The sequence below is a fragment of the Thalassophryne amazonica genome, chromosome 21 (genome assembly GCF_902500255.1).
Source record: "Thalassophryne amazonica chromosome 21, fThaAma1.1, whole genome shotgun sequence".
Classification (NCBI taxonomy): domain Eukaryota; kingdom Metazoa; phylum Chordata; class Actinopteri; order Batrachoidiformes; family Batrachoididae; genus Thalassophryne; species Thalassophryne amazonica.
Genome location: NC_047123.1, coordinates 19,833,229 through 19,858,383, shown reverse-complemented (window position 1 = coordinate 19,858,383; position 25,155 = coordinate 19,833,229). Strand labels below are relative to the sequence as shown.

Here is a 25,155-nt window from a genome sequence, read left to right as displayed (position 1 = left end):
TCAGTCCCACTCAAATCAAATGAAACCGATTAGAGCAAATGGAGCAAAACGTGTTTGTCTGATGGAGTTAAAGTCTTACACTCAGGTCAAAGGTTCAGCCTTTATCAAAGTTTTGAGATTAATCAAAAGAGGTGTGATCAAGCACCCCCCCCCCCCCCCCCCCATGACATATGTACATTTAAAAAGCCCACATATATCCACAGGAAATGTCAGACCAGAATTAGTTTCCTGCACACACACATTTTCACATGGTGTGCTACCACCGTGTGAAGCAACACCAAAATCCATAGAGTGGTTTAGGTATGATGCATTAATTAAACACAAAGTTTCAATCATCTCCCTTTCTTGCACATCTTCACATGGTGTGCCACCACCATCACTGAAACCCATAAAACAGTTTAGGAAGAATTACACTTACAAAAATAAAATCATACTGCATGATGCATTGATTGGACACAAAATTTAAATTATCTCCCCTTGAAACTGTCAGACCAGAATTATTTTCCTTCACGTACACCTTCAAATGGTGGAGGAGGAGTTGCACTTGCAAAACTGACTAACGGACCCCCAAATGTTTGTTTGCAGGGGGGTATAATTACTCATTTTAGAAAGTTTTTTTTTAATCCCATTCTATTTTTGCCTGCTGCTTGGCATCTGAGATTTGTCTCATTAGCTGCACTTTGTTTGGGCATCGCATTTTCATACGTAGTTTATTACATCTGCCAATGACGTAATAAAATTAACTGCATTTATTTATTTGTCTGTCTGTTAACAGGATTACATCAAAACTACTGCGAGAATTTTGACAAAATTTTCACCCCAGCTAGATATTAGGGCACAGAAGACTCCACTGAATTCTGGAAGTGATCCAGAGCCGGATTGATGGATGTCAGAAATCTCAGATTGCTCGTTAACATTGCTGATGTACACACTGCATTAGTTGTATGTGCACATTATTTTGTATGTTTCTCACTGTGCATGTGACGAAAGCAGAAACTTGGAAGTTATTCCTAATATTAAAACACACATACAGGGAGGACAAATAAAGCAAATGAATCATTGCTGTTCAACTGTGCTACACAGCAACATATATTTTTTCAAATTTCAAATAAAACATTTCAGATTACACACACACATACACATGTGTATATGCGCTGACATATTTAAAACACCCCTGCACCTCCAAATGTGCACATAAAGCTCATGTCACACCAAATATTACAAATGATGAAAATACATTTCCCAGCTTGTATTTCTATACTGCATACAGTATATTTTAATAGGAGTGAATATCTCAAAATGTGTTTTTTTTAATAAGGAAAATTCTCTACAATTTCAAAGGCCACTTCACTCCATCAAGCATCCTGCTCAGCGATGAGGACAGATGTTGGAGTCCATCCAAATGCTCCAGTCTTTGTTTGGTCACGCCAACGTCGCAGCAGAACATCACGGAACTGTAAGAATCCCTCAGTGTGAACAGTAACAGGCTGAACACATTCATGACAATTTTAAAATAAAACATAATAATCGGACATCATGAAACTTTCCAGTATAAAGTCACACAGAGAACATGTCACTGACGCAGTACAGTGCTTGTTTGTGAGCAACAGATCCAACCCATCAGTTTGCAAGGCTAAAAGATTTTGAATGAACATGTAAATTATTTCGACTGTGCCACTGCAACATTGCATGTTCACACACTACAGCAGTTTGTTTTAATAAAGGCAAGCTGGGACATGTTGGTACCCAAGTAATGCCTGCAATTAAATCAGTTAGCAACAAAGTTTGAATCACATTTAAAAATGGATAGATAGTAAAAAAAAAAAATAGAACAGAATATTGCAAAAATGGTCTCCTCTCCGCCGTCACTCCTGTTCTGATAGTTCTTATCAGTGGTCAGTAAGTGTACCAGCGTGGAGAGCAGTGATCAGTTGCTGCCAGAATGTTTACGGAGCCTCCTGGTGACAAAAGCAATATTGTGTCACCACAAATTAACAAGCAACCTATGTGCTAATGCATATGTAGACCCTGCACTGATTGTAGCCTTTAAATGTGAAATTCAAATACAGTGCAAGTCTAGTTCATTCATTTTAATAAGTTTTAACTACAGAGGATGCAAATCAACTAGAACATTTCAAAGCATTTGTGTTGAATTCAATTAAATGTATTCATATAGCGCTAAATCACAATATAAGTCGCCCCAGGTATTTAAGCCACACTTCGAACAGCTCTTGATGGTTTCTTTTTCATACAGACTCTGGAACAGTGGTAGAAACCAGTTTTGAACATTGCTCCAGAGCAGTGATTCAAGTTAGCAATCACTAATTTGCAGTACCAGCAAAAGGATTTGGCACCACTCCAAGCCATACATTTCATTTGTTGTTTAGCTCTGGTTTTAGCAGAACAAAGTTGCTCCAGCACATCAAAGCTCATCAGATGTAGAACAGTTTATCTTCACTATATGTTCTTTTAATTTAGTGAGTTACAAGACAGCAATTCTAATTTGTGTTTTTTTTAGCTACCAGTGCCACAAAGTATTGACACTGTGCTTAACTGGCACAGACTGCAGGATATTATTACAAGTCATCTCAAAATTAAAATGAAATCATTCAGATTTATCCATGCTTTGTGATAAAAGACATAATGCAGTGTTATTAATCATTTTATGGTCACATATTAATATGAAGCCACAATTCATGTTCCTACACCTTATTATAGCTTGGCCACTTTATATTTTTCTCACTGTCAGTAAGAGGGCTTCGTATACTTTATTCCTTTTTAAGAAGACTGATTCTTCTTTACACCAAGGTGTTAATTTGTCTGTAGCTTTGATCAATGTTTTTCTTTGGATTCTGAATAGATTTTTTTTTTTGTTTTTGGTGGGGGGGGGGGGGGGGTTATCCAGATTAATTTGTATATTTATGATTATATTTTGTAATTAGGAGATTGCACCTCCATGTCAGTTTCCTTCTTCCCCCAGCACAGTTTCATTGCTTACTTCCCCTCCCCCCTAGTTTACCAGTACTGAACATAACAACTGGGGGCTCGTCCGGAAGCATTTTAATGGAAAGGGTTTGGAGATGGATTCGCTGAGTTGCTTTGTATTTGGTTTGTCTCCAGTGGTGGGTGGAATGAATACTGCTACCTAAAATCAGCCAGGCATCATCTGTCATACAGCTTCTGTGGTTTAGACAGGTGAGTGTCAAGCTAGGCTGTTTCAATTTTCCCCTCAGGCACTCTTATTATTTTGCCTTTGTTTGTTTTCATAGTAATTGTGGGTGAGGCTAAGTTCCCTATGGGGCAGGTTTTTCAGGAATCCAGAACTGAAATTCAGCCTTTCAAGATACCTTGGATCCAGCGTGCTCCAAGAAAACAGGTAGATGAGATATATCACAAACATATATTGTAACACACTTGAACTAAACATTAGAAACTGCATTTACAGAGGAAAATAAATCATCTCTAATAACTTAAATACTTAAATTATTCTGCAAATACAATACTTATTCCATTTGGGGCCAGAGGTTAAGAAAAAAGATTGGTTTAAAACTACACAACAAAAACAAATTCTTTGCCAACAGGTCCATAGGCTAAACAGATTAACCTAATGATGTGTGCTCTGAATTGCATGCATCTGTGCAGAGATAAAGATGCCTCTCCAGTCCTTTCATTCAGTCCTGTAGTGACACTTTGGCACAAAAACACCATGACATGAGATAATGTGTCATAACATGGTGGTAAGGAGGGACACTCATGCAGGCCTCGGAGACAGGTCAGTGAACCCCGACATGCATCTCCACAAAACTGAGACAACAGTCAACTGGAGAGGATGAGCAGCATAGGGGAAGCAGCAGGTGGAAGGAGGGGCATAAAAAAATGACTCAAATGAGAGAAGACAAAGGGTTTTACAGCCATAAAGGTGGGGGGATGGCAGTGACAGAATGAACATCTGAGGAAAATTAAATGCCATAGCCAAAAAACTGTTTTGCAAATGACAATCATGTTTTTGTTTCCTGGTGAGGTTTTCCAGCTCATTCTCTGCCTCTCTGTTCAATCCATCTCAGAGAGAAGACTCCACCTCTCTAGTGCTGGCAACTTCAGGCTGCAGCAAGTGAATGGATGCAGCCTTCTCTGGTGTCTCAATGATCACCTCCAGCACTGAATCGGTATCCACCTTAGGGTCACTACTGGCCTTCTTGTCCAAGCCCACATTATGCTTGTCCGTTGAGCCACAGCACAGCTTAGGAGCGCACTGAGTCCGACAGGAGAGCTCACAGAGGGAGTCTCGCGACTCCGAGTTAAAAGTAACAAACTCAGGCTGGATGGTGGTAGCGTGAATGCCCTCATCGTGGAAGAAGTCCTTAATGCGTTTGGCCACTTCCATGTAAGATGTGGGGTCATGGCACTTGATGTGTGCTGTGGCAATGATGCGGCTCCCTGCAAGCTGCCAGATGTGCAGATCATGAATGGCCAGGACGCCGTCGAGACTAAGCAGCCGCTCGTTGAGATGGTGTATGTTGATCTGCTTGGGCACAGTCTGCAGCAGGATAAGGGCTGATTCCTTCAACAGTGGGTAGGTTGTATACAGAAGGATGCAAACCATAATAACGCACAGTGTCGGGTCCATGTAGAGAACCCAGCAGGGACCGGCCATCTTTATAGTGGCGTTGTTCGGACCGGTGGGACTGTGCAGTAGGTCCAGCAGTGTATGGTTGACATGTTGGTGGTCTGTGCTGTGTTCGTTGATACACTGGTTAATGCATAAATCCTTAGGATTGCAGGGCTGCCACACAAAGGTAAATATGAGAGCATTGACCACAACGATGACTGAGCCCAGGGCATCACCCAAAACATGCAAAAAGACTCCGCGCATGTTAAGCTGTGATGAAGAGTCCTCCTCCTGGCTCATCTCGTAATGCGTGCTCCCATTGAGCTGCACCTCGGCTGCACCTTTAGTACCGACTGCTGAAGACACAGAGACATTGACTTAGTGAGACATGAAGAAAAATACTGTATCTGAAACATTGAAAAAATGTTTACATAAACAAATAAAAATATGTATAATCTGTGATTCTTTACGGATTATACTAAACATGTTTTCATACTATATTTCACCACGTCTTGACTCAGTGGAGAGCAGCGCCATCAAATGGATTGGAGGCTAAGGTAAGGCACTAAAACAATAATCAGCCTTAAAATGATTGAAACAGGCACATTTAGCTCCGTGGGGATCCTATTCGTGCTACCAGACACTTCTGACTTTTTTTAACTTGTTCAACTGCGACAAGAGGCAGTTTAATGTGAGTGTTTTTAGCTTCCCTCATTGGGTTTAATGTTTGCATTCATTAGAATGCAACAATCTAATGATTTAGAATGTTTGCATTCACAGAGATGAGTCCACTTCTTATGGCCTCGGACAGTGGACTCATCTCTGTGCTTGTTCTGTTAGACCTCAGTGCTGCTTTTGATACTGTTGACCATAAAATTTTATTACAGAGATTAGAGCATGCCATAGGTATTAAAGGCACTGCGCTGCGGTGGTTTGAATCATATTTGTCTAATAGATTACAATTTGTTTATGTAAATGGGGAATCTTCTTCACAGACTAAAGTTAATTATGGAGTTCCACAAGGTTCTGTGCTAGGACCAATTTTATTCACTTTATACATGCTTCCCTTAGGCAGTATTATTAGACGGTATTGCTTAAATTTTCATTGTTACGCAGATGATACCCAACTTTATCTACCCATGAAGCCAGAGGACACACACCAATTAGCTAAACTGCAGGATTGTCTTACAGACATAAAGACATGGATGACCTCTAATTTCCTGCTTTTAAACTCAGATAAAACTGAAGTTATTGTACTTGGCCCCACAAATCTTAGAAACATGGTGTCTAACCAGATCCTTACTCTGGATGGCATTACCCTGACCTCTAGTAATACTGTGAGAAATCTTGGAGTCATTTTTGATCAGGATATGTCATTCAAAGCGCATATTAAACAAATATGTAGGACTGCTTTTTTGCATTTACGCAATATCTCTAAAATCAGAAAGGTCTTGTCTCAGAGTGATGCTGAAAAACTAATTCATGCATTTATTTCCTCTAGGCTGGACTATTGTAATTCATTATTATCAGGTTGTCCTAAAAGTTCCCTAAAAAGCCTTCAGTTAATTCAAAATGCTGCAGCTAGAGTACTGACGGGGACTAGAAGGAGAGAGCATATCTCACCCATATTGGCCTCTCTTCATTGGCTTCCTGTTAATTATAGAATAGAATTTAAAATTCTTCTTCTTACTTATAAGGTTTTGAATAATCAGGTCACATCTTATCTTAGGGACCTCGTAGTACCATATCACCCCAATAGAGCGCTTCGCTCTCAGACTGCAGGCTTACTTGTAGTTCCTAGGGTTTGTAAGAGTAGAATGGGAGGCAGAGCCTTCAGCTTTCAGGCTCCTCTCCTGTGGAACCAGCTCCCAATTCAGATCAGGGAGACAGACACCCTCTCTACTTTTAAGATTAGGGTTAAAACTTTCCTTTTTGCTAAAGCTTATAGTTAGGGCTGGATCAGGTGACCCTGAACCATCCCTTAGTTATGCTGCTATAGACGTAGACTGCTGGGGGGTTCCCATGATGCACTGTTTCTTTCTCTTTTTTGCTCTGTATGCACCACTCTGCATTTAATCATTAGTGATCGATCTCTGCTCCCCTCCACAGCATGTCTTTTTCCTAGTTCTCTCCCTCAGCCCCAACCAGTCCCAGCAGAAGACTGCCCCTCCCTGAGCCTGGTTCTGCTGGAGGTTTCTTCCTGTTAAAAGGGAGTGTTTCCTTCCCACTGTAGCCAAGTGCTTGCTCACAGGGGGTCGTTTTGACCGTTGGGGTTTTACATAATTATTGTATGGCCTTGCCTTACAATATAAAGCGCCTTGGGGCAACTGTTTGTTGTGATTTGGCGCTATATAAAAAAAATTGATTGATTGATTGATAAATCATTATTTCACCAACTAAATTAATTTTTGTTCAGAGTGAAAAGATGAACCCTAAAGCACCTAAAAATAGAGTCCAGATATTTTTGTGGATTTCTTTACTCCTCTCTTCAAGGTAAACTGAATGTCTTCTACATTTTTCTACATTTTCTAATATTTTATGTCCCAAAAGGTCAATTGATTAATCCAGAAAATAATTAATAGAATCATTTGTTCCACCCTGCAAAATGTAACGGTTTCATGTTATTTTTTTGTTTTAGGAAGAGGAAGAATGTGCAAGAATTCAATTTGTTTTTTACCCCCATAGATGCCTTTTTAATTTTTGTCACTTCACATCCTTTATGTGTTGGGATTTATTTATTTATTTTTGTAAAACAAATATATTCTACAATAAACCATTTAAACACAATGTTGAAATATGTTGGTAGCATTTATGGTTATTATTTACTAGTAAGTTGGCTAAAGAACTTACTGACTGATCAAGAGAATAATGAATAGCCTAATAAAAGTTTAACTGAAAAAGAAAAAAAAAATTCTTAATAGATTTTATGATCACAAAATTAACTGAGTTGCAGCCCTTCTACATTCTCAATTATTTAATGTGAAACTCTAATCACATTAAACTAGAAAAAGTAGATAACATTCTGCACAATAGGAAGAAGTATGCCCTGAGGCCCACTGGTGCCCATGTTTACATCCAAATACCATAGTGTGAAGCTGATGGGTGCGTACGACCACCAGGTTACTTCCCCAGCCAAGGCCTAAACCCATTTACAGCTTGGTGGACTGACACAGTTTAGATTAGGTGTTTTGTCCGAGGTCTATATATTGGCAGGCCCACTCCTTATCTACTCAGCTATCTACTCTACAACCCCTGGCAATAATTATGGAATCACCGGCCTCGGAGGATGTTCATTCAGTTGTTTAATTTTGTAGAAAAAAGCAGATCACAGACATGACACAAAACTAAAGTCATTTCAAATGGCAACTTCCTGGCTTTAAGAAACACTATAAGAAATCAAGAAAAAATAATTGTGGCAGTCAGTAACGGTTACTTTTTTAGACCAAGCAGAGGGAAAAAAATTTGGACTCACTCAATTCTGAAGAATAAATTATGGAATCACCGTGTAAATTTTCATCCCCAAAACTAACACCTGTATCAAATCAGATTTGCTCATTAGTCTGCATCTAAAAAGGAGTGATCACACCTTGGAGAGCTGTTGCACCAAGTGGACTGACATGAATCATGGCTCCAACACGAGAGATGTCAATTGAAACAAAGGAGAGGATTATCAAACTCTTAAAAGAGGGTAAATCATCACGCAATGTTGCAAAAGATGTTGGTTGTTCACAGTCAGCTGTGTCTAAACTCTGGACCAAATACAAACAACATGGGAAGGTTGTTAAAGGCAAACATACTAGTAGACCAAGGAAGACATCAAAGCGTCAAGACAGAAAACTTAAAGCAATATGTCTCAAAAATCGAAAATGCACAACAAAACAAATGAGGAACGAATGGGAGGAAACTGGAGTCAACATCTGTGACCAAACTGTAAGAAACCGCCTAAAGGAAATGGGATTTACATACAGAAAAGCTAAACGAAAGCCATCATTAACACCTAAACAGAAAAAAACAAGGTTACAATGGGCTAAGGAAAAGCAGTCGTGGACTGTGGATGACTGTATGAAAGTCATATTCAGTGATGAATCTCGAATCTGCACTGGGCAAGGTGATGATAATGGAACTTTGTTTGGTGCCGTTCTAATGAGATTTATAAAGATGACTGCTTGAAGAGAACATGTACATTTCCACAGTCATTGATGATATGGGGCTGCATGTCAGGTAAAGGCACTGGGGAGATGGCTGTCATTACATCATCAATAAATGCACAAGTTTACGTTGATATTTTGGACACTTTTCTTATCCCATCAATTGAAAGGATGTTTGGGGATGATGAAATCATTTTTCAAGATGATAATGCATCTTGCCATAGAGCAAAAACTGTGAAAACATTCCTTGCAAAAAGACACATAGGGTCATTGTCGTGGCCTGCAAATAGTCCGGATCTTAATCCAATTGAAAATCTTTGGTGGAAGTTGAAGAAAATGGTCCATGACAAGGCTCCAACCTGCAAAGCTGATCTGGCAACAGCAATCAGAGAAAGTTGGAGCCAGATTGATGAAGAGTACTGTTTGTCACTGATGTATGACCTAGTAACAGTCATCAGTGCACGCAGGAGAATACAGTCTCCATTTATTCATTTTCATTTATTTATTTATTTCATTCATTTAAAAGAAAAAAAACAAAAGCAGAAATAAAGCATCTCCATTACCAGAATGAAAAGGAGCAGAGAGAAGAACAAGTCTTATATTTTCTGCCCCTTTTTACAATACAATCTTTCAATATCCAGCGTCATTTTTCAACATTATTTAACAGATTGTATTTCTTTAACTTGTCACATACCACTGACTTATTTCATAATTATGACCATTATTAAATAGATTACATCTCTGACAGGTTACATTTTTAAACTTAAAACATTTTATACATTATTAACAAATTACATTTTTTTTTTTTTTTTTACTTCCTTACAGCCCACTAACTTATTTTATAGTTTCATACTTAATACATCTAGTTTAATACGTTTTTTAAATAATTTAAGCGACCTTAATTCTTTAATTTCTTTGTTGAGATTGTTCCATAATTTTACACCATTTACTGCAATACTCCGTTCTTTTACTTTGGTTCTGTATTTTGGTTTTCTAAAGACTTCTATTCCTTTCAGTTTATAACTACTTACTCTTTTCTCAAACATATTTTGAATGTTTGTTGGTAAAGCATTTTTATTAGCTTGGTACATTGTTTGTAATATTTTCAAATCGACCAAATCACGAAATTTAAGTACCCTGTACTTAATGAACAATGGATTAGATGGATCTCTAAAACCACTGTTGCTAATCACCCTTAAAGCCCTTTTCTGCAGAATAAACAAAGGTTGTATATAAGTTGTATATGTTGATCCCCAGATTTCTACACAATAAGTTAAATAAGGGAAAATCAATGAATTGTACAATGTTAATAAACCATAACTATTTAATGAATATTTTACTTTATGCAAAACAGCAATGGCTTTCGCTATTTTTCCTTTTATGTAATTTATGTGTGACTTCCATGTAAGATCTTCATCAATTATGACTCCTAAAAATTTCATTTCTTTTACCCTTTGTATATCCATTCCATCTATTTGTAATGACACGGTTTTTTTTTTTTGCTCTGTCATTAAACAATATGAAATTTGTCTTATTAATATTTAGTGACAGTCTGTTTATATCAAACCAATGCTTAACCTTTTCCAATTCTGTTTTTATCACTTGTGCTACTTCCTGTATATCTGATCCAGAGTAAAACAGCGTTGTATCATCAGCAAATAAAATGCTACCAAGCACATTAGATACATTCACAAAATCATTGATATACAAAATAAACAGTTTGGGTCCAAGTACTGATCCTTGTGGTACTCCATAAGCAATATTACACAATTCTGATTTGATATTATTTATCTGAACAAACTGTTTTCTGTTTTCTAAGTAGCTTTTTACCCACTGATGTGCAATACCTCTTATTCCATATTGTTGTAACTTGTGAAGCAATCTTGAGTGGTCAATAACATCAAAAGCTTTTTTCAAGTCAATAAAAATACTTACAAAATAATCCTTATTTTCTATTGTTGTTGATATTTTCTCTATTAATTCCATAATTGCCATAGCTGTCGAATGTTTTGTTCTGAATCCATACTGAGCATTATTTAAAATATGATGTTTCTCAGTGAATTTATCCAACCTTGTCACAAAAACTTTTTCCATAATTTTAGAAAACTGTGGAAGCAATGATACTGGCCTGTAATTAGAGAATTTATGTTTGTCTCCATTTTTATATAATGGGACTACCTTGGCAATTTTCATTTCATCTGGAAAAATCCCTGTTGACAGAGACAGATTGCAAATATAAGTAAATGGCTCAATAACAGTTTCTATTATACTTTTTACAGTCATCATGTCTAAATCTTCATGGTCAGTTGATCTTTTGCTTACACAGTTTTTTACAATATTTCTTATTTCATCTTTTTCCCACATTGTCCAGGAAAATACTATTGACCGTATTTACAAGTGTATGTAATGTATCTTCTACTATTGGTTTATTTCCCACCAGACTTGATCCTACATTTGAAAAATAATCATTAAACCCATTTGCCACTTCTTTTATGTCATATATCTCTTTATTTTCTTTGACAAAGTAATTTGGAAAAGTTGCTTTCGCTCCATCACTTTCAATCACACTTTTTATAATTCCCCATGTTGCCCTCATATTATCTTTACTCTTATTTAATTGTTCACTATAATAATCTTTTTTTTGTTTCCTAATTATTGTCAATAGTTTATTTTTATATTTTTTGTATCTGTGTTCTGTTTCCTTTGTTCCTTTGTTATTCTAACATGGGGGAAATTGGTCTTCTGCCGAGTCTGTATCAGGAGGATGAGTGTGCAGACGTTACGACCAGTGGCACGCCTGCTGCTTCAGTGTGTGACTCTGTTGCCTTACTGTAAACAATCAGACGAAACACTCGGCTGAGTAGAGCTAAGGATGGGCCGATTATTGGTTTTGCGGTATACTGCGTTTTGAAAAAGCTACTTGAAAAATTTCCTATTCAGTGGTATAGCAGCTCCATAAAAACACACCTGATGTCGCTACACAACATCATTGAATTTTACAAAGCTGAATAAATGTGCTCTTACAGGTGGCAGGTGATATTTAGCAGGGCAGCTATTATTATTTCCAACACTGACTAACTGATCGGCTATTTTTTTGATTACTTGTTCAGTACACATAAGAACAAAAAAGAAAAAGTTAAAAAAAATTGAGATCAATGTCGCCCAGAGTTTAAAATGAGGTTTCAAATGGCTTATTTTGTCCAGTTTACTGCTATCTGGGATTAAAGCAGTTAGAACAATAAACCAAAAAATATTCACATTTAAGAAGCTCAAATCCTGGAAAAAATAAGGTATCTGCTGAAGGACAACCTGGCACTGCTTCAGAACATTTGGCAAACTTTATAGACTTCTTAGAATCTATGCCTGTATACATACTTAATAAATTTTTGGACATTATTTCATTTTTACCTCCGCAGTGTTTATATTCTTGTAGTTTGTTTGTTTTTTTATGTATTAGGGTTTTTTTGTTTCCGTTTTTTGTTACCGTTTCTTTTAATATGAAAGCTTTTAAACACTCTGAATTACAAATTGCATAATGTAAAGTGCTCAATAAAAATATTATGATTATAAAGAAGCTCAAATCAAAGAATTTGATTAATTTTAAGAAGTATTCAAAATAATTATCAAAATAGTTGATGAATTTTACAGCCAATAATCAACAATTAATATTTGTAGCTCTCGATGTTAGGACAAACGAAATTAGGGAGTCTATATGATAATGGAGCATTGCTTCCAACACATCCCAAAGAGTCAAAAATCATTTACAGCCTTTATTCCACCTCCCAAGTAACAATGAAGAGCTTTAAGATATCATTTCACATTTATGAATGGGCCAACCATGAGAAGGTATCAAACACCAGTCGTCTGCCACTGAGAAGCCTTCTCATTTATCTGCAAAGACAGTGGACCTTGGCACTGACACACAAGTAGATATCACCAGTGACTTATTATTTATTGATAATAAGTCATGTTTAGATTTACTTTGTGTTTGCTGAAATGTAATCGGTAACAATAAAAAACATTAGGTCTCGCAACATTTTCTCAGACTTTTACAAAACAAATAGTCGAAAACAAAATGTTGCTGGAGTGAGTCAGACAGAAGCTTGGTACAAACTAGCTGATACTGGTCAGTCTGTATACAAAACCCGAAACGTGATATTTCAGTATTTACGTGACTAACGGTGGTATCCGTGTTTCCAGGGACACCTTGATACACCAACAAATATCTGATAACACTCGTGTCACGTCGAAATGTCACAGTCCCCAGAGAGACAAAGCATGTTTGTCACTAGCAGTGCCCTCAGGTCGACTAAAGGTTTGTGCGCTGTCACCGCATTTAGAGGAGAAAAAAGTGAGATAAGGTCATTTTTGACCGGTTCTCAGAACCAAATTAAATATCTTTGGAATGTGAGAAATACGAAGGACAATTATATTATCATCATCATAAGTATTAGGACTTTCTTAAGGGTCGCAGGGGGGCTGGAGCCTATCCCAGCAGTCACAGAGTGCGAGGCGGGGTACACCCTGGACAGGACGAAAGTCTGTCGCAGGGCTACATACAGACAAACAAACACATTCACACCCGCATACACAATTTAAAGATTTCAATCCACCTAACCTGTGTGTCTCTGGATGTGGGAGGGAGCCAGAGCACAAGGAAAGAACCCACACAAACACAGGGAGAACATGCAAACTCCACATAGAAAGGCCACAAGTGGGAATCAAACCCATGACCTTCTCACTATGAGACAACAGTGCTAATCACTAATCCACCGTGCTGCCTTATTCATGAACTTTGTATGCAAAATAGTAAAATGACTAATCACTAAAATGCCTCAGCCATTATTGGGAGGTGAAAATATAAACTGCCTCCAAGTCGAGACCTGTGAAGGATCCCGTCCCGCTCTATGGCTGTATCTTTCCTGGTTCATACGTGCAGCGTCTCTCTGAGCAGGCAGCCGTTATTTTGCACACCATAATTCTAGCACTAATGTGGAGGAGGCGATGATTTAGTGGTTAAGCATTGGACTTCAGACCAGAGGATCCTCAGTTCAAAACCCAGCCAGACCGGAAAATCTCTAAGGGCCTTTGGGCAATGTCCTTAATCCCCGAGTTTCTCCTGGTGTGTAGTGAGCGCCTTGCATGGCAGCACCCTGACATTGGTGTGTGAGTGTGTCTGTGTGAATGTGAGGCATAACTGTAAAGCGCTTTGAACTTCTGATGCAGATGGAAAAGTGCTATATAAATATAGTCCATTTAACATGTATATCAAAGGTGCATCAACCCCCAATCGAAAAAATATTGTCATGCTATAAAACAGAAATGTTCTACCCCTAGTAAAAAAAGGGGATGGTGGTCAAGTGGTTAATGCGCTTGGTTTCAGTTCAGAAGGCTCCGGGTTCAAATCCCACCCCTGCCACATTTCTCCATGTAATGTGGAGTTGCGTCAGGAAGGGGATCCGGCGTAAAACCTGTGCCAATTCAACATGCAGATCTACCTTGGATCTGCTGCGGCGACCCTGAGTGCAAACAAGGGAGCAGCCGAAGGGACTTTACTTTTTTGTTCTACCCCTAGTAAAAACACACTGCGTAAAATATTTTGAAATTTGGATAAATTACACCAGCCATGAAAATCTGAAATAATAGCAATATTCGAATCTTTGGAACGGGTCACTCCTGTTCCATCACGGGGAAAAACACATCATCGAGTAGCTCGTCCTGGAACAGCAACCTTCAATTCTCATGACATTCTGAAAAATCCATGGTTTCATTAGCTACAAGAATGAAGTCATCACCAGCTTGAGTTTTCTTGAGTTAATCATTTTCCATTTTTTTTTCCCCCCCCAATCTCAATGTGGACCCGGTAAATGTTAATCAAAATTCATTAAAGTTTGACCAAATTATCTTTTCATAAGGTAGAACATTTTTATTTTACCGCCATAAGAATATAAAAACTTTTTTTTTTTTTTTTTTTAATCGGGGGGGTCAACAAAAATATAAATGCAACACTGTTTTTATTTCACATTTTTCCATGAACTGAATGATCGAAGATTTCAGCTAAAATCTGTGTTAATGATGTCTGAGGAGATTCTCATCCAGGTTTGTTGAATGAGCATTTGACCTTTGCCCCAATAACCTATTTTCTTCTACCTGGCAGGTGTAGCGTATCAAGACACCAATTGAACAGCATGATTTGCCTTAGACTGGTCATAATAAAAACCCACTGTAAAATGTGCAGTTTTATCACACAATCCCACAGATGTTCTGAGGGAGAGTGGAGTTTGCCCACTGACTGCAGTATACTGACATACTGTCCACCAAAGCTGTTGCTTGAAAACATTCCAGTTTTTTTTTTTTTTGCATGAGTCACATATGTCACCTATTGAGTACGTTCAGGATGCTTTGGATTTATTTGTATGACAGCCTGTTCCAAATCTTCCCAAATTCACACAGCAACTGAAGAAAAGTGAATACTGCGAGTGTGTGCGTGCGTGCACGTGCTCCCACAAAGACTGGCCGCTGACGCAAGACTTAGAGAAATATATCCGATTGTGTAAAAGCAGATGTGTTCATTTGTGTGCTGGAAAAAGCTTATGTGTGTACTTAAAAAACAAACAAAAACACAGCTGTTTGTCAAAGTTGGTGGCATTCTCATTTAGCACAAGATGATGACAGTGGTTGAAGTTTACTTTAAGGATTTGTGCCGTGGAGAGCTGTGTGTCACAGTGCTGTTTGTGGATCCCAGAAAACACCACATAAAGCTGCATTCTTAGTACAATCAGTAGTCATTCTAAGTGCCCCCCCCCCCCCCCCCCCCACAGCCTTGAGGGTCTTAAGGAAATAAATTTTTAGTTATCTTCTAATTTTATTTTGTGCATTTGAATAATGATGCATCACTTGCATTGTGAGGGACTATCAGTGTCACTGACGACATTTTGACTAGCTTGATCCAGCACGCAGGTGCCTCAGCGCTGAGAACCCCAGCAGCTGGAGAAAGCAAAAAACACACCCACATTTCACTTGATAGATGCCAACTTTGGTGGGGATGGATCGGTTAACCGTCTGAGTGGTTGCCATCCAGAACCCAGGGCAGTTCCGTAGTGCAATGGACGCACACTAGTTCCTGCTTCCAGGCCTGATCCGAACAATGATGTTTTTTCTCCAACATCAACTATTTTCTCAGTATTATATCAAGGAGGCATCATGCAAGCCTGTTCAAGTACTGGTGTCACAGACTGAACGGTCCCCCTAAAAATCGGTCCCCCCGATGACACGGTTCACGGATTATCACCTCGTTTCTGTTTCAAACTGCACTCCAGTCATCATCTGTCAGTGACAGATATCTGAAGCTTTTGTACAACAATCACTTCCACATAAATTCAGCATTATTTCATCATAAAAGGCAGCGGAAGCGATCAGAGCGCTGTGGCTGAACGAGCTGCTAGCTGATGCGTTCACTGCGCGTCGGTCATTTCAAAGTGTCACGGAATTTCGTTGAGTTTCTGCTTAAAATGGCCTCGTTTCTGCTTAAAACTGACTAGAATGATTTAAGAGGTTTTACCTTTATCATCTGATGGTTAATAATCCCATTAATCTATCTGACTGCTTTGGGTGAAGAGAAGGCCGGTGCTTATCTCTGATTTCCATGGCATGAAGCAAACGAAAGTCCATGACTCACCCTGGACGGGACGAATGTATATTATGAGGTCACTTCCCAGTCAAGTCTGGAACCAATTTTACAGGTGGGTAGACTGAGATAACACTCAGGCAACACGAGTGGGATTTGAACCCAGGTCTACATATGAACAGACCAGCTCCTTATCCATTTATGAATGGGCCAACCATGAGAAGGTATCAAACACCAGTCGCCTGCCACTGAGAAACCTTCTCAATTATCTGCAAAGACAGTGGACCTTGGCACTGACACACAAGTAGATATCACCAGTGACTTATTATTTATTGATAATAAGTCATGTTTAGATTTACTTTGTGTTTGCTGAAATGTAATCGGTAACAATAAAAAGCATTAGGTCTCGCAACATTTTCTCAGACTTTTACAAAACAAATAGTCGAAAACAAAATGTTGCTGGAGTGAGTCAGACAGAAGCTTGGTACAAACTAGCTGATACTGGTCAGTCTGTATACAAAACCCGAAACGTGATATTTCAGTATTTATGTGACTAACGGTGGTATCCGTGTTTCCAGGGACACCTTGATACACCAACAAATATCTGATAACACTCGTGTCACGTCTAAATGTCACAGTCCCCAGAGAGACAAAGCATGTTTGTCACTAGCAGTGTCCTCGGGTCGACTAAAAGTTTGTGTGCTGTCACCGGATTTAGAGGAGAAAAAAGTGAGATGAGGTCGTTTTTGACCGGTTCTCAGAACCAAATTAAATATCTTTGGAATGTGAGAAATACGAAGGACAATTATATTATCATCATCATAAGTATTAGGACTTTCTTAAGGGTCGCAGGGGGGCTGGAGCCTATCCCAGCAGTCACAGAGTGCGAGGCGGGGTACACCCTGGACAGGACACCAGTCTGTCGCAGGGCTACATACAGAAACAAACACATTCACACCCGCATACACAATTTAAAGATTTCAATCCACCTAACCTGTGTGTCTTTGGATGTGGGAGGGAGCCAGAGCACAAGGAAAGAACCCACGCAAACACAAGGAGAACATGCAAACTCCACATAGAAAGGCCACAAGTGGGAATCAAACCCATGACCTTCTCACTGTGAGACAACAGTGCTAACCACTAATCCACCGTGCTGCCTTATTCATGAACTTTGTATGCAAAATAGTAAAATGACTAATCACTAAAATGCCTCAGCCATTATTGGGAGGTGAAAATATAAAGTGCCTCCAAGTCGACACCTGTGAAGGATCCCGTCCCGCTCTATGGCTGTATCTTTCCTGGTTCATATGTGCAGTGTCTCTCTGAGCAGGCAGCCGTTATTTTGCACACCACAATTCTGGCACTAATGTGGAGGAGGCGATGGTTTAGTGGTTAAGCATTGGACTTCAGACCAGAGAATCCTCGGTTCAAAACCCAGCCAGTCCGGAAAATCTCTAAGGGCCTTTGGGCAATGTCCTTAATCCCCGAGTTTCTCCTGGTGTGTAGTGAGCGCCTTGCATGGCAGCACCCTGACATTGGTGTGTGAGTGTGTCTGTGTGAATGTGGGGCATAACTGTAAAGCGCTTTGAACTTCTGATGCAGATGGAAAAGCGATATATAAATATAGTCCATTTAACATGTATATTAAAGGTGCATCAACCCCCCCCAATCGAAAAATATTGTCATGCTATAAAACAGAAATGTTCTACCCCTAGTAAAAAAAGGGGAAGGTGGCCAAGTGGTTAATGCGCTTGGTTTCAGTTTAGAAGGCTCCGGGTTCAAATTCCACCCCTGCCACATTTCTCCATGTAATGTGGAGTTGCGTCAGGAAGGGCATCCGGCGTAAAACCTGTGCCAATTCAACATGCAGATCTACCTTGGATCTGCTGCAGCGAACCTGAGTGCAAACAAGGGAGCAGCCGAAGGGACTTTACTTTTTTGTTCTACCCCTAGTAAAAACACACTGCGTAAAATATTTTGAAATTTGGATAAATTACACCAGCCATGAAAATCTGATATAATAGCAATATTCGAATCTTTGGAACGGGTCACTCCTGTTCCATCATGGGGAAAAACACATCATCGAGTAGCTCGTCCTGGAACAGCAACCTTCAAATTATCTTTTCATAAGGTAGAACATTTTTATTTTACCGCCATAAGAATATAAAAACATTTTTTTTTTTTTTTAATCGGGGGGGGGGGGGGGGGGGTCTTTTGTTTTTATTTCACATTTTTTCCATGAACTGAATGATCGAAGATTTCAGCTAAAATCTGTGTTAATGATGTCTGAGGAGATTCTCATCCAGGTTTGTTGAATGAGCATTTGACCTTTGCCCCAATAACCTATTTTCTTCTACCTGGCAGGTGTAGCGTATCAAGACACCAATTGAACAGCATGATTTGCCTTAGACTGGTCATAATAAAAACCCACTGTAAAATGTGCAGTTTTATCACACAATCCCACAGATGTTCTGAGGGAGAGTGGAGTTTGCCCACTGACTGCAGTATACTGACATACTGTCCACCAAAGCTGTTGCTTGAAAACATTCCAGTTTTTTTTGCATGAGTCAGATATGTCACCTATTGAGCACGTTCAGGATGCTTTGGATTTATTTGTATGACAGCCTGTTCCAAATCTTCCCAAATTCACACAGCAACTGAAGAAAAGTGAATACTGCGAGTGTGTGCGTGCGTGCACGTGCTCCCACAAAGACTGGCCGCTGACGCAAGACTTAGAGAAATATATCCGATTGTGTAAAAGCAGACGTGTTCATTTGTGTGCTGGAAAAAGCTTATGTGTGTACTTAAAAAACAAACAAAAACACAGCTGTTTGTCAAAGTTGGTGGCATTCTCATTTAGCACAAGATGATGACAGTGGTTTAAGTTTACTTTAAGGATTTGTGCTGTGGAGAGCTGTGTGTCACAGTGCTGTTTGTGGATCCCAGAAAACACCACATAAAGCTGCATTCTTAGTACAATCAGTAGTCATTGTAAGCCCCCCCCCACAGCCTTGTGGGTCTTAAGGAAATAAATTTGAGTTATTTTCTAATTTTATTTTGTGCATTTGAATAATGATGCATCACTTGCATTGTGAGGGACTATCAGTGTCACTGACGACATTTTGACTAGCTTGATCCAGCACGCAGGTGCCTCAGTGCTGAGAACCCCAGCAGCTGGAGAAAGCAAAGGACACACCCACATTTCACTTGATAGATGCCAACTTTGGTGGGGATGCATCGGTTAACCGCCTGAGTGGTTGCCATCCAGAACCCAGGGCAGTTCCGTAGTGCAATGGACGCACACAAGTTCCTGCTTCCAGGCCTGATCCGAACAATGATGTTTTTTCTCCAACATCAAACTATTTCCTCAGTATTATATCAAGGAGGCATCATGCAAGCCTGTTCAAGTACTGGTGTCACAGACTGAACGGTCCCCCTAAAAATCGGTCCCCCCGATGACACGGTTCACGGATTATCACCTCGTTTCTGTTTCAAACTGCACTCCAGCCATCATCTATGTCAGTGACAGATATCTGAAGCTTTTGTACAACAATCACTTCCACATAAATTCAGCATTATTTCATCATAAAAGGCAGCGGAAGCGATCAGAGCGCTGCGGCTGAACGAGCTCCTAGCTGATGCGTTCACTGCGCGTCGGTCATTTCAAAGCGTCACGGAATTTCGTTGAGTTTCTGCTTAAAATGGCCTCGTTTCTGCTTAAAACTGACTAGAATGATTTAAGAGGTTTTACCTTTATCATCTGAAGGTTAATAATCAATCAATCAATCAATCAATTTTTTTATATAGCGCCAAATCACAACAAACAGTTGCCCCAAGGCGCTTTATATTGTAAGGCAAGGCCATACAATAATTATGTAAAACCCCAACGGTCAAAACGACCCCCTGTGAGCAAGCACTTGGCTACAGTGGGAAGGAAAAACTCCCTTTTAACAGGAAGAAACCTCCAGCAGAACCAGGCTCAGGGAGGGGCAGTCTTCTGCTGGGACTGGTTGGGGCTGAGGGAGAGAACCAGGAAAAAAGACATGCTGTGGAGGGGAGCAGAGATCGATCACTAATGATTAAATGCAGAGTGGTGCATACAGAGCAAAAAAGAGAAAGAAACAGTGCATCATGGGAACCCCCCAGCAGTCTACGTCTATAGCAGCATAACTAAGGGATGGTTCAGGGTCACCTGATCCAGCCCTAACTATAAGCTTTAGCAAAAGGAAAGTTTTAAGCCTAATCTTAAAAGTAGAGAGGGTGTCTGTCTCCCTGATCTGAATTGGGAGCTGGTTCCACAGGAGAGGAGCCTGAAAGCTGAAGGCTCTGCCTCCCATTCTACTCTTACAAACCCTAGGAACTACAAGTAAGCCTGCAGTCTGAGAGCGAAGCGCTCTATTGGGGTGATATGGTACTACGAGGTCCCTAAGATAAGATGGGACCTGATTATTCAAAACCTTATACGTAAGAAGAAGAATTTTAAATTCTATTCTAGAATTAACAGGAAGCCAATGAAGAGAGGCCAATATGGGTGAGATATGCTCTCTCCTTCTAGTCCCCGTCAGTACTCTAGCTGCAGCATTTTGAATTAACTGAAGGCTTTTTAGGGAACTTTTAGGACAACCTGATAATAATGAATTACAATAGTCCAGCCTAGAGGAAATAATGCATGAATTAGTTTTTCAGCATCACTCTGAGACAAGACCTTTCTGATTTTAGAGATATTGCGTAAATGCAAAAAAGCAGTCCTACATATTTGTTTAATATGCGCTTTGAATGACATATCCCTGATCAAAAATGACTCCAAGATTTCTCACAGTATACTAGAGGTCAGGGTAATGCCATCCAGAGTAAGGATCTGGTTAGACACCATGTTTCTAAGATTTGTGGGGCCAAGTACAATAACTTCAGTTTTATCTGAGTTTAAAAGCAGGAAATTAGAGGTCATCCATGTCTTTATGTCTGTAAGACAATCCTGCAGTTTAGCTAATTGGTGTGTGTCCTATGGCTTCATGGATAGATAAAGCTGGGTATCATCTGCGTAACAATGAAAATTTAAGCAATACCGTCTAATAATACTGCCTAAGGGAAGCATGTATAAAGTGAATAAAATTGGTCCTAGCACAGAACCTTGTGGAACTCCATAATTAACTTTAGTCTGTGAAGAAGATTCCCCATTTACATGAACAAATTGTAATCTATTAGACAAATATGATTCAAACCACCGCAGCGCAGTGCCTTTAATACCTATGGCATGCTCTAATCTCTGTAATAAAATTTTATGGTCAACAGTATCAAAAGCAGCACTGAGGTCTAACAGAACAAGCATAGAGATGAGTCCACTGTCCGAGGCCATAAGAAGATCATTTGTAACCTTCACTAATGCTGTTTCTGTACTATGATGAATTCTAAAACCTGACTGAAACTCTTCAAATAGACCATTCCTCTGCAGATGATCAGTTAGCTGTTTTACAACTACCCTTTCAAGAATTTTTGAGAGAAAAGGAAGGTTGGAGATTGGCCTATAATTAGCTAAGATAGCTGGGTCAAGTGATGGCTTTTTAAGTAATGGTTTAATTACTGCCACCTTAAAAGCCTGTGGTACATAGCCAACTAACAAAGATAGATTGATCATATTTAAGATCGAAGCATTAAATAATGGTAGGACTTCCTTGAGCAGCTGGTAGGAATGGGGTCTAATAAACATGTTGATGGTTTGGATGAAGTAACTAATGAAAATAACTCAGACAGAACAATCGGAGAGAAAGAGGTCTAACCAAATACCGGCATCACTGAAAGCAGCCAAAGATAACGATACGTCTTTGGGATGGTTATGAGTAATTTTTTCTCTAATAGTTAAAATTTTGTTAGCAAAGAAAGTCATGAAGTCATTACTAGTAAAGTTAATGGAATACTCAGCTCAATAGAGCTCTAACTCTTTGTCAGCCTGGCTACAGTGCTGAAAAGAAACCTGGGGTTGTTCTTATTTTCTCAATTAGTGATGAGTAGAAAGATGTCCTAGCTTTACGGAGGGCTTTTTTATAGAGCAACAGACTCTTTTTCCAGGCTAAGTGAAGATCTTTCTAAATTAGTGAGACGCCATTTCCTCTCCAACTTACGGGTTATCTGCTTTAAGCTACGAGTTTGCGAGTTATACCACGGAGTCAGACACTTCTGATTTAAAGCTCTCTTTTTCAGAGGAGCTACAGCATCCAAAGTTGTCTTCAATGAGGATGTAAAACTATTGACGAGATACTCTCTCTCCCATTAATCTATCTGACTGCTTTGGGTGAAGAGACTCCATCTCAGATGTGCTGCTGTGGTCTGAAATGACGCATGCGCAGATGCAAAAGGTGGACCGATTTTTTAGGAGCGGACCATTGGGTCTGCAACACCAGAAATTTTACAGTTTTATGTGGAAAGATATATGACTTAAAGATGTGACGTTGTATTTTGTACAGTAAAGAGATGACTGTCATTAGGTTGTTGCAGTGCTGCTTGTAACTCACAGAACAGGACGTACAATTCTTAATTTACCGTTACCATTTTACTTAAAAATGAAATGTATGAACAGCAATCATAGAATTACAAATGTATTACTGATAAATGATACATTAATAAGTCCAGAGGGCCGGTGCTTATCTCTGATTTCCATGGCATGAAGCGAACGAAAGTCCATGACTCACCCTGGATGGGACAAATGTCTATTATGAGGTCACTTCCCAGTCAAGTCTAGAACCCATTTTACAGGTGGGTAGACTGAGATAACACGCAGGCAACACAAGTGGGATTCGAACCCAGGTCTACATATGAACAGACCAGCTCCTTATCCACTGAGCTGGTCTTCAACAAGTGCTACATTTAAAGTAGAATCAAATGTTTGTCATATTGTGTTTGTGTCTACAACAATTAGCCATCACAATAAGTTTAATACATTAATTAAAACAGGAGACAGTGATCTTCAAATAATAGGTTTATATATCTGTATCTGCCAAAATTCAACAATTCCTTCTCCATACCCGCTTACTCCAATCAAGGGACAAGGGAGGGATGGAGCCAATCCCAGCAGTTATGGGGTGGAGACGGGGTAGACCCTGGACAGGACACCAGTCTGTCACAGAGCCGCATAAGAGACAGACAAACCTACAATCAATTTTAAAGTTTCCAATTCGCCTAACCTACATATCTTTGGAAATGGGAGGAAGCCACACGAACACGGGGAGAACATGCAAACTCCATACAGAAAGGGAAGTGATCGCACGACCTTCTTGCTATGAGGCAACAGTGTTAAACTAAGTCACCATGCTACCCTATCTGCCAAAATGAGCTTGAAAATATCAGCACATCAAATATGACAGAATGCAAGATCACACTTCCCTAGTTATGTTTGGTTTAAGGTATCTTTCTGGCAACTGTAAAGGCCAGAAGAATAGTCAAAATGTGGCAGCGATCCAAAAACAGCTTTGCACTTCTGCCATTGGAAGTGCTGGCCAGTAAATGATACGACAGGTTTTTACTACTTTAAACAGTTATCAAACAATGGAAACATTTGTTGGAACTGGGTGAGATCAAATGCTACCAAATGGATGAGCTCTATTTTTTAACATGCAGGAGATCCAGATTATTTACCAATGAAAGTAACAATGACTCGAGTTGCCCCATCAAATTGTGGGCCTGCTCTTCTCAAGACCAATTTCCTGATAACTTCTGGCACTTACCGTTTTCATCCTTCTTGTTCTTACTGCCATGGGAGTAGCCTCCGTGGGAATGCCCGTGGCCTCCTCCAGAGTGCCCGTGGAACAAGCAGAGGCCGAGCAGGTTCACCAGAAGCCCCAGGGCACCGACGCCAGCGACCACCTGAGGAGACTCGATCACATGAGGGTTCGTGAAGCGCTCGACGGCTTCCAGGATGATGGTGAAGCACAGAGCCGTGAGGAAGACGGCGTTAACCAGAGCCCCCATCACCTCCGCCCGGATCCACCCGAAGGTGTTTTTGTTGGTTGCCTGGGTCTTCTCGGCGAATCGCACCGCGACCAAAGCGACTATGAGCGCGATGACGTCCGACAGCATGTGAAAGGAGTCGGACAGCATGGACAGCGACGAGGTCAGCCGGCTAACTACAACTTCCACAATGAAAAACACAAAAGTCAGCGACAGCATGCATAGCAACGGACGCGGTTCGGCTCACAAGCCATTTTCCAGTCTTTTCAAAACACCTCAAAATTGACTTCTGGTTTCGTGACACCAGCTAGCTAGGCAGCTCAAGTTAAAATCTGGGCTAAACCAGTCCGTTAAGCTAGCTGCCAGAATGTTACGACTATCTCCTTAAATTACCGAACAATGCGACACGGTTGAAGACAAACCAAACACGAAAACACGAAGCCGAACAACCGTCGACACCAGCATATTCCTCGAACGTTCACTAACAAACCCCAGTTTGCAGACGGCTGAAACTTTGCACCCGAGCCGGTAAACTTTCCACACGGAACACAGCGCCGCACTGACCACGCCCTTCCTTGATCCCATTGGCCAAGAGTAAATCAATCGAAAGTGATTGGTTACTTTTGGCGACTCTCACGCTCAGGGTGGGCAAGCGGACCGCGTCCCATATTACGTGATTGTTCACTCAATTCGGTTAAACACACCGAGTAGTTAGTCAAAGTCAAAGTTAAAGTCAAATTTATTTATATAACACATTTATAACAACTAAAGCTGCCCAAAGTGCCTCACAGATACGAAGGAAAAAAGTAGTACTTGACTGTGAAGTGAGC

The 25,155-nt window shown here is 39.9% G+C and overlaps 1 protein-coding gene and 1 long non-coding RNA gene across 2 annotated transcripts; one reads left to right on the top strand and one right to left on the bottom strand.

The window, feature by feature from the left end:
- The first annotated feature begins 1,179 nt into the window (after positions 1-1,179).
- Positions 1,180-10,046, top strand: LOC117502536. Its single transcript, XR_004558336.1, has 3 exons — positions 1,180-1,301; positions 2,861-2,872; positions 10,031-10,046. It is a non-coding gene; the product is annotated as an uncharacterized LOC117502536 (long non-coding RNA).
- On the bottom strand, positions 1,239-24,875 carry slc30a1a (solute carrier family 30 member 1a). The gene is given in 3 exon segments (XM_034161578.1): positions 1,239-4,965; positions 24,103-24,552; positions 24,555-24,875. Coding segments are annotated over 3 exon segments (1,380 nt in total). The 5' UTR covers positions 24,580-24,875; the 3' UTR covers positions 1,239-4,060.
- Between the last annotated feature and the right edge of the window lie 280 nt (positions 24,876-25,155).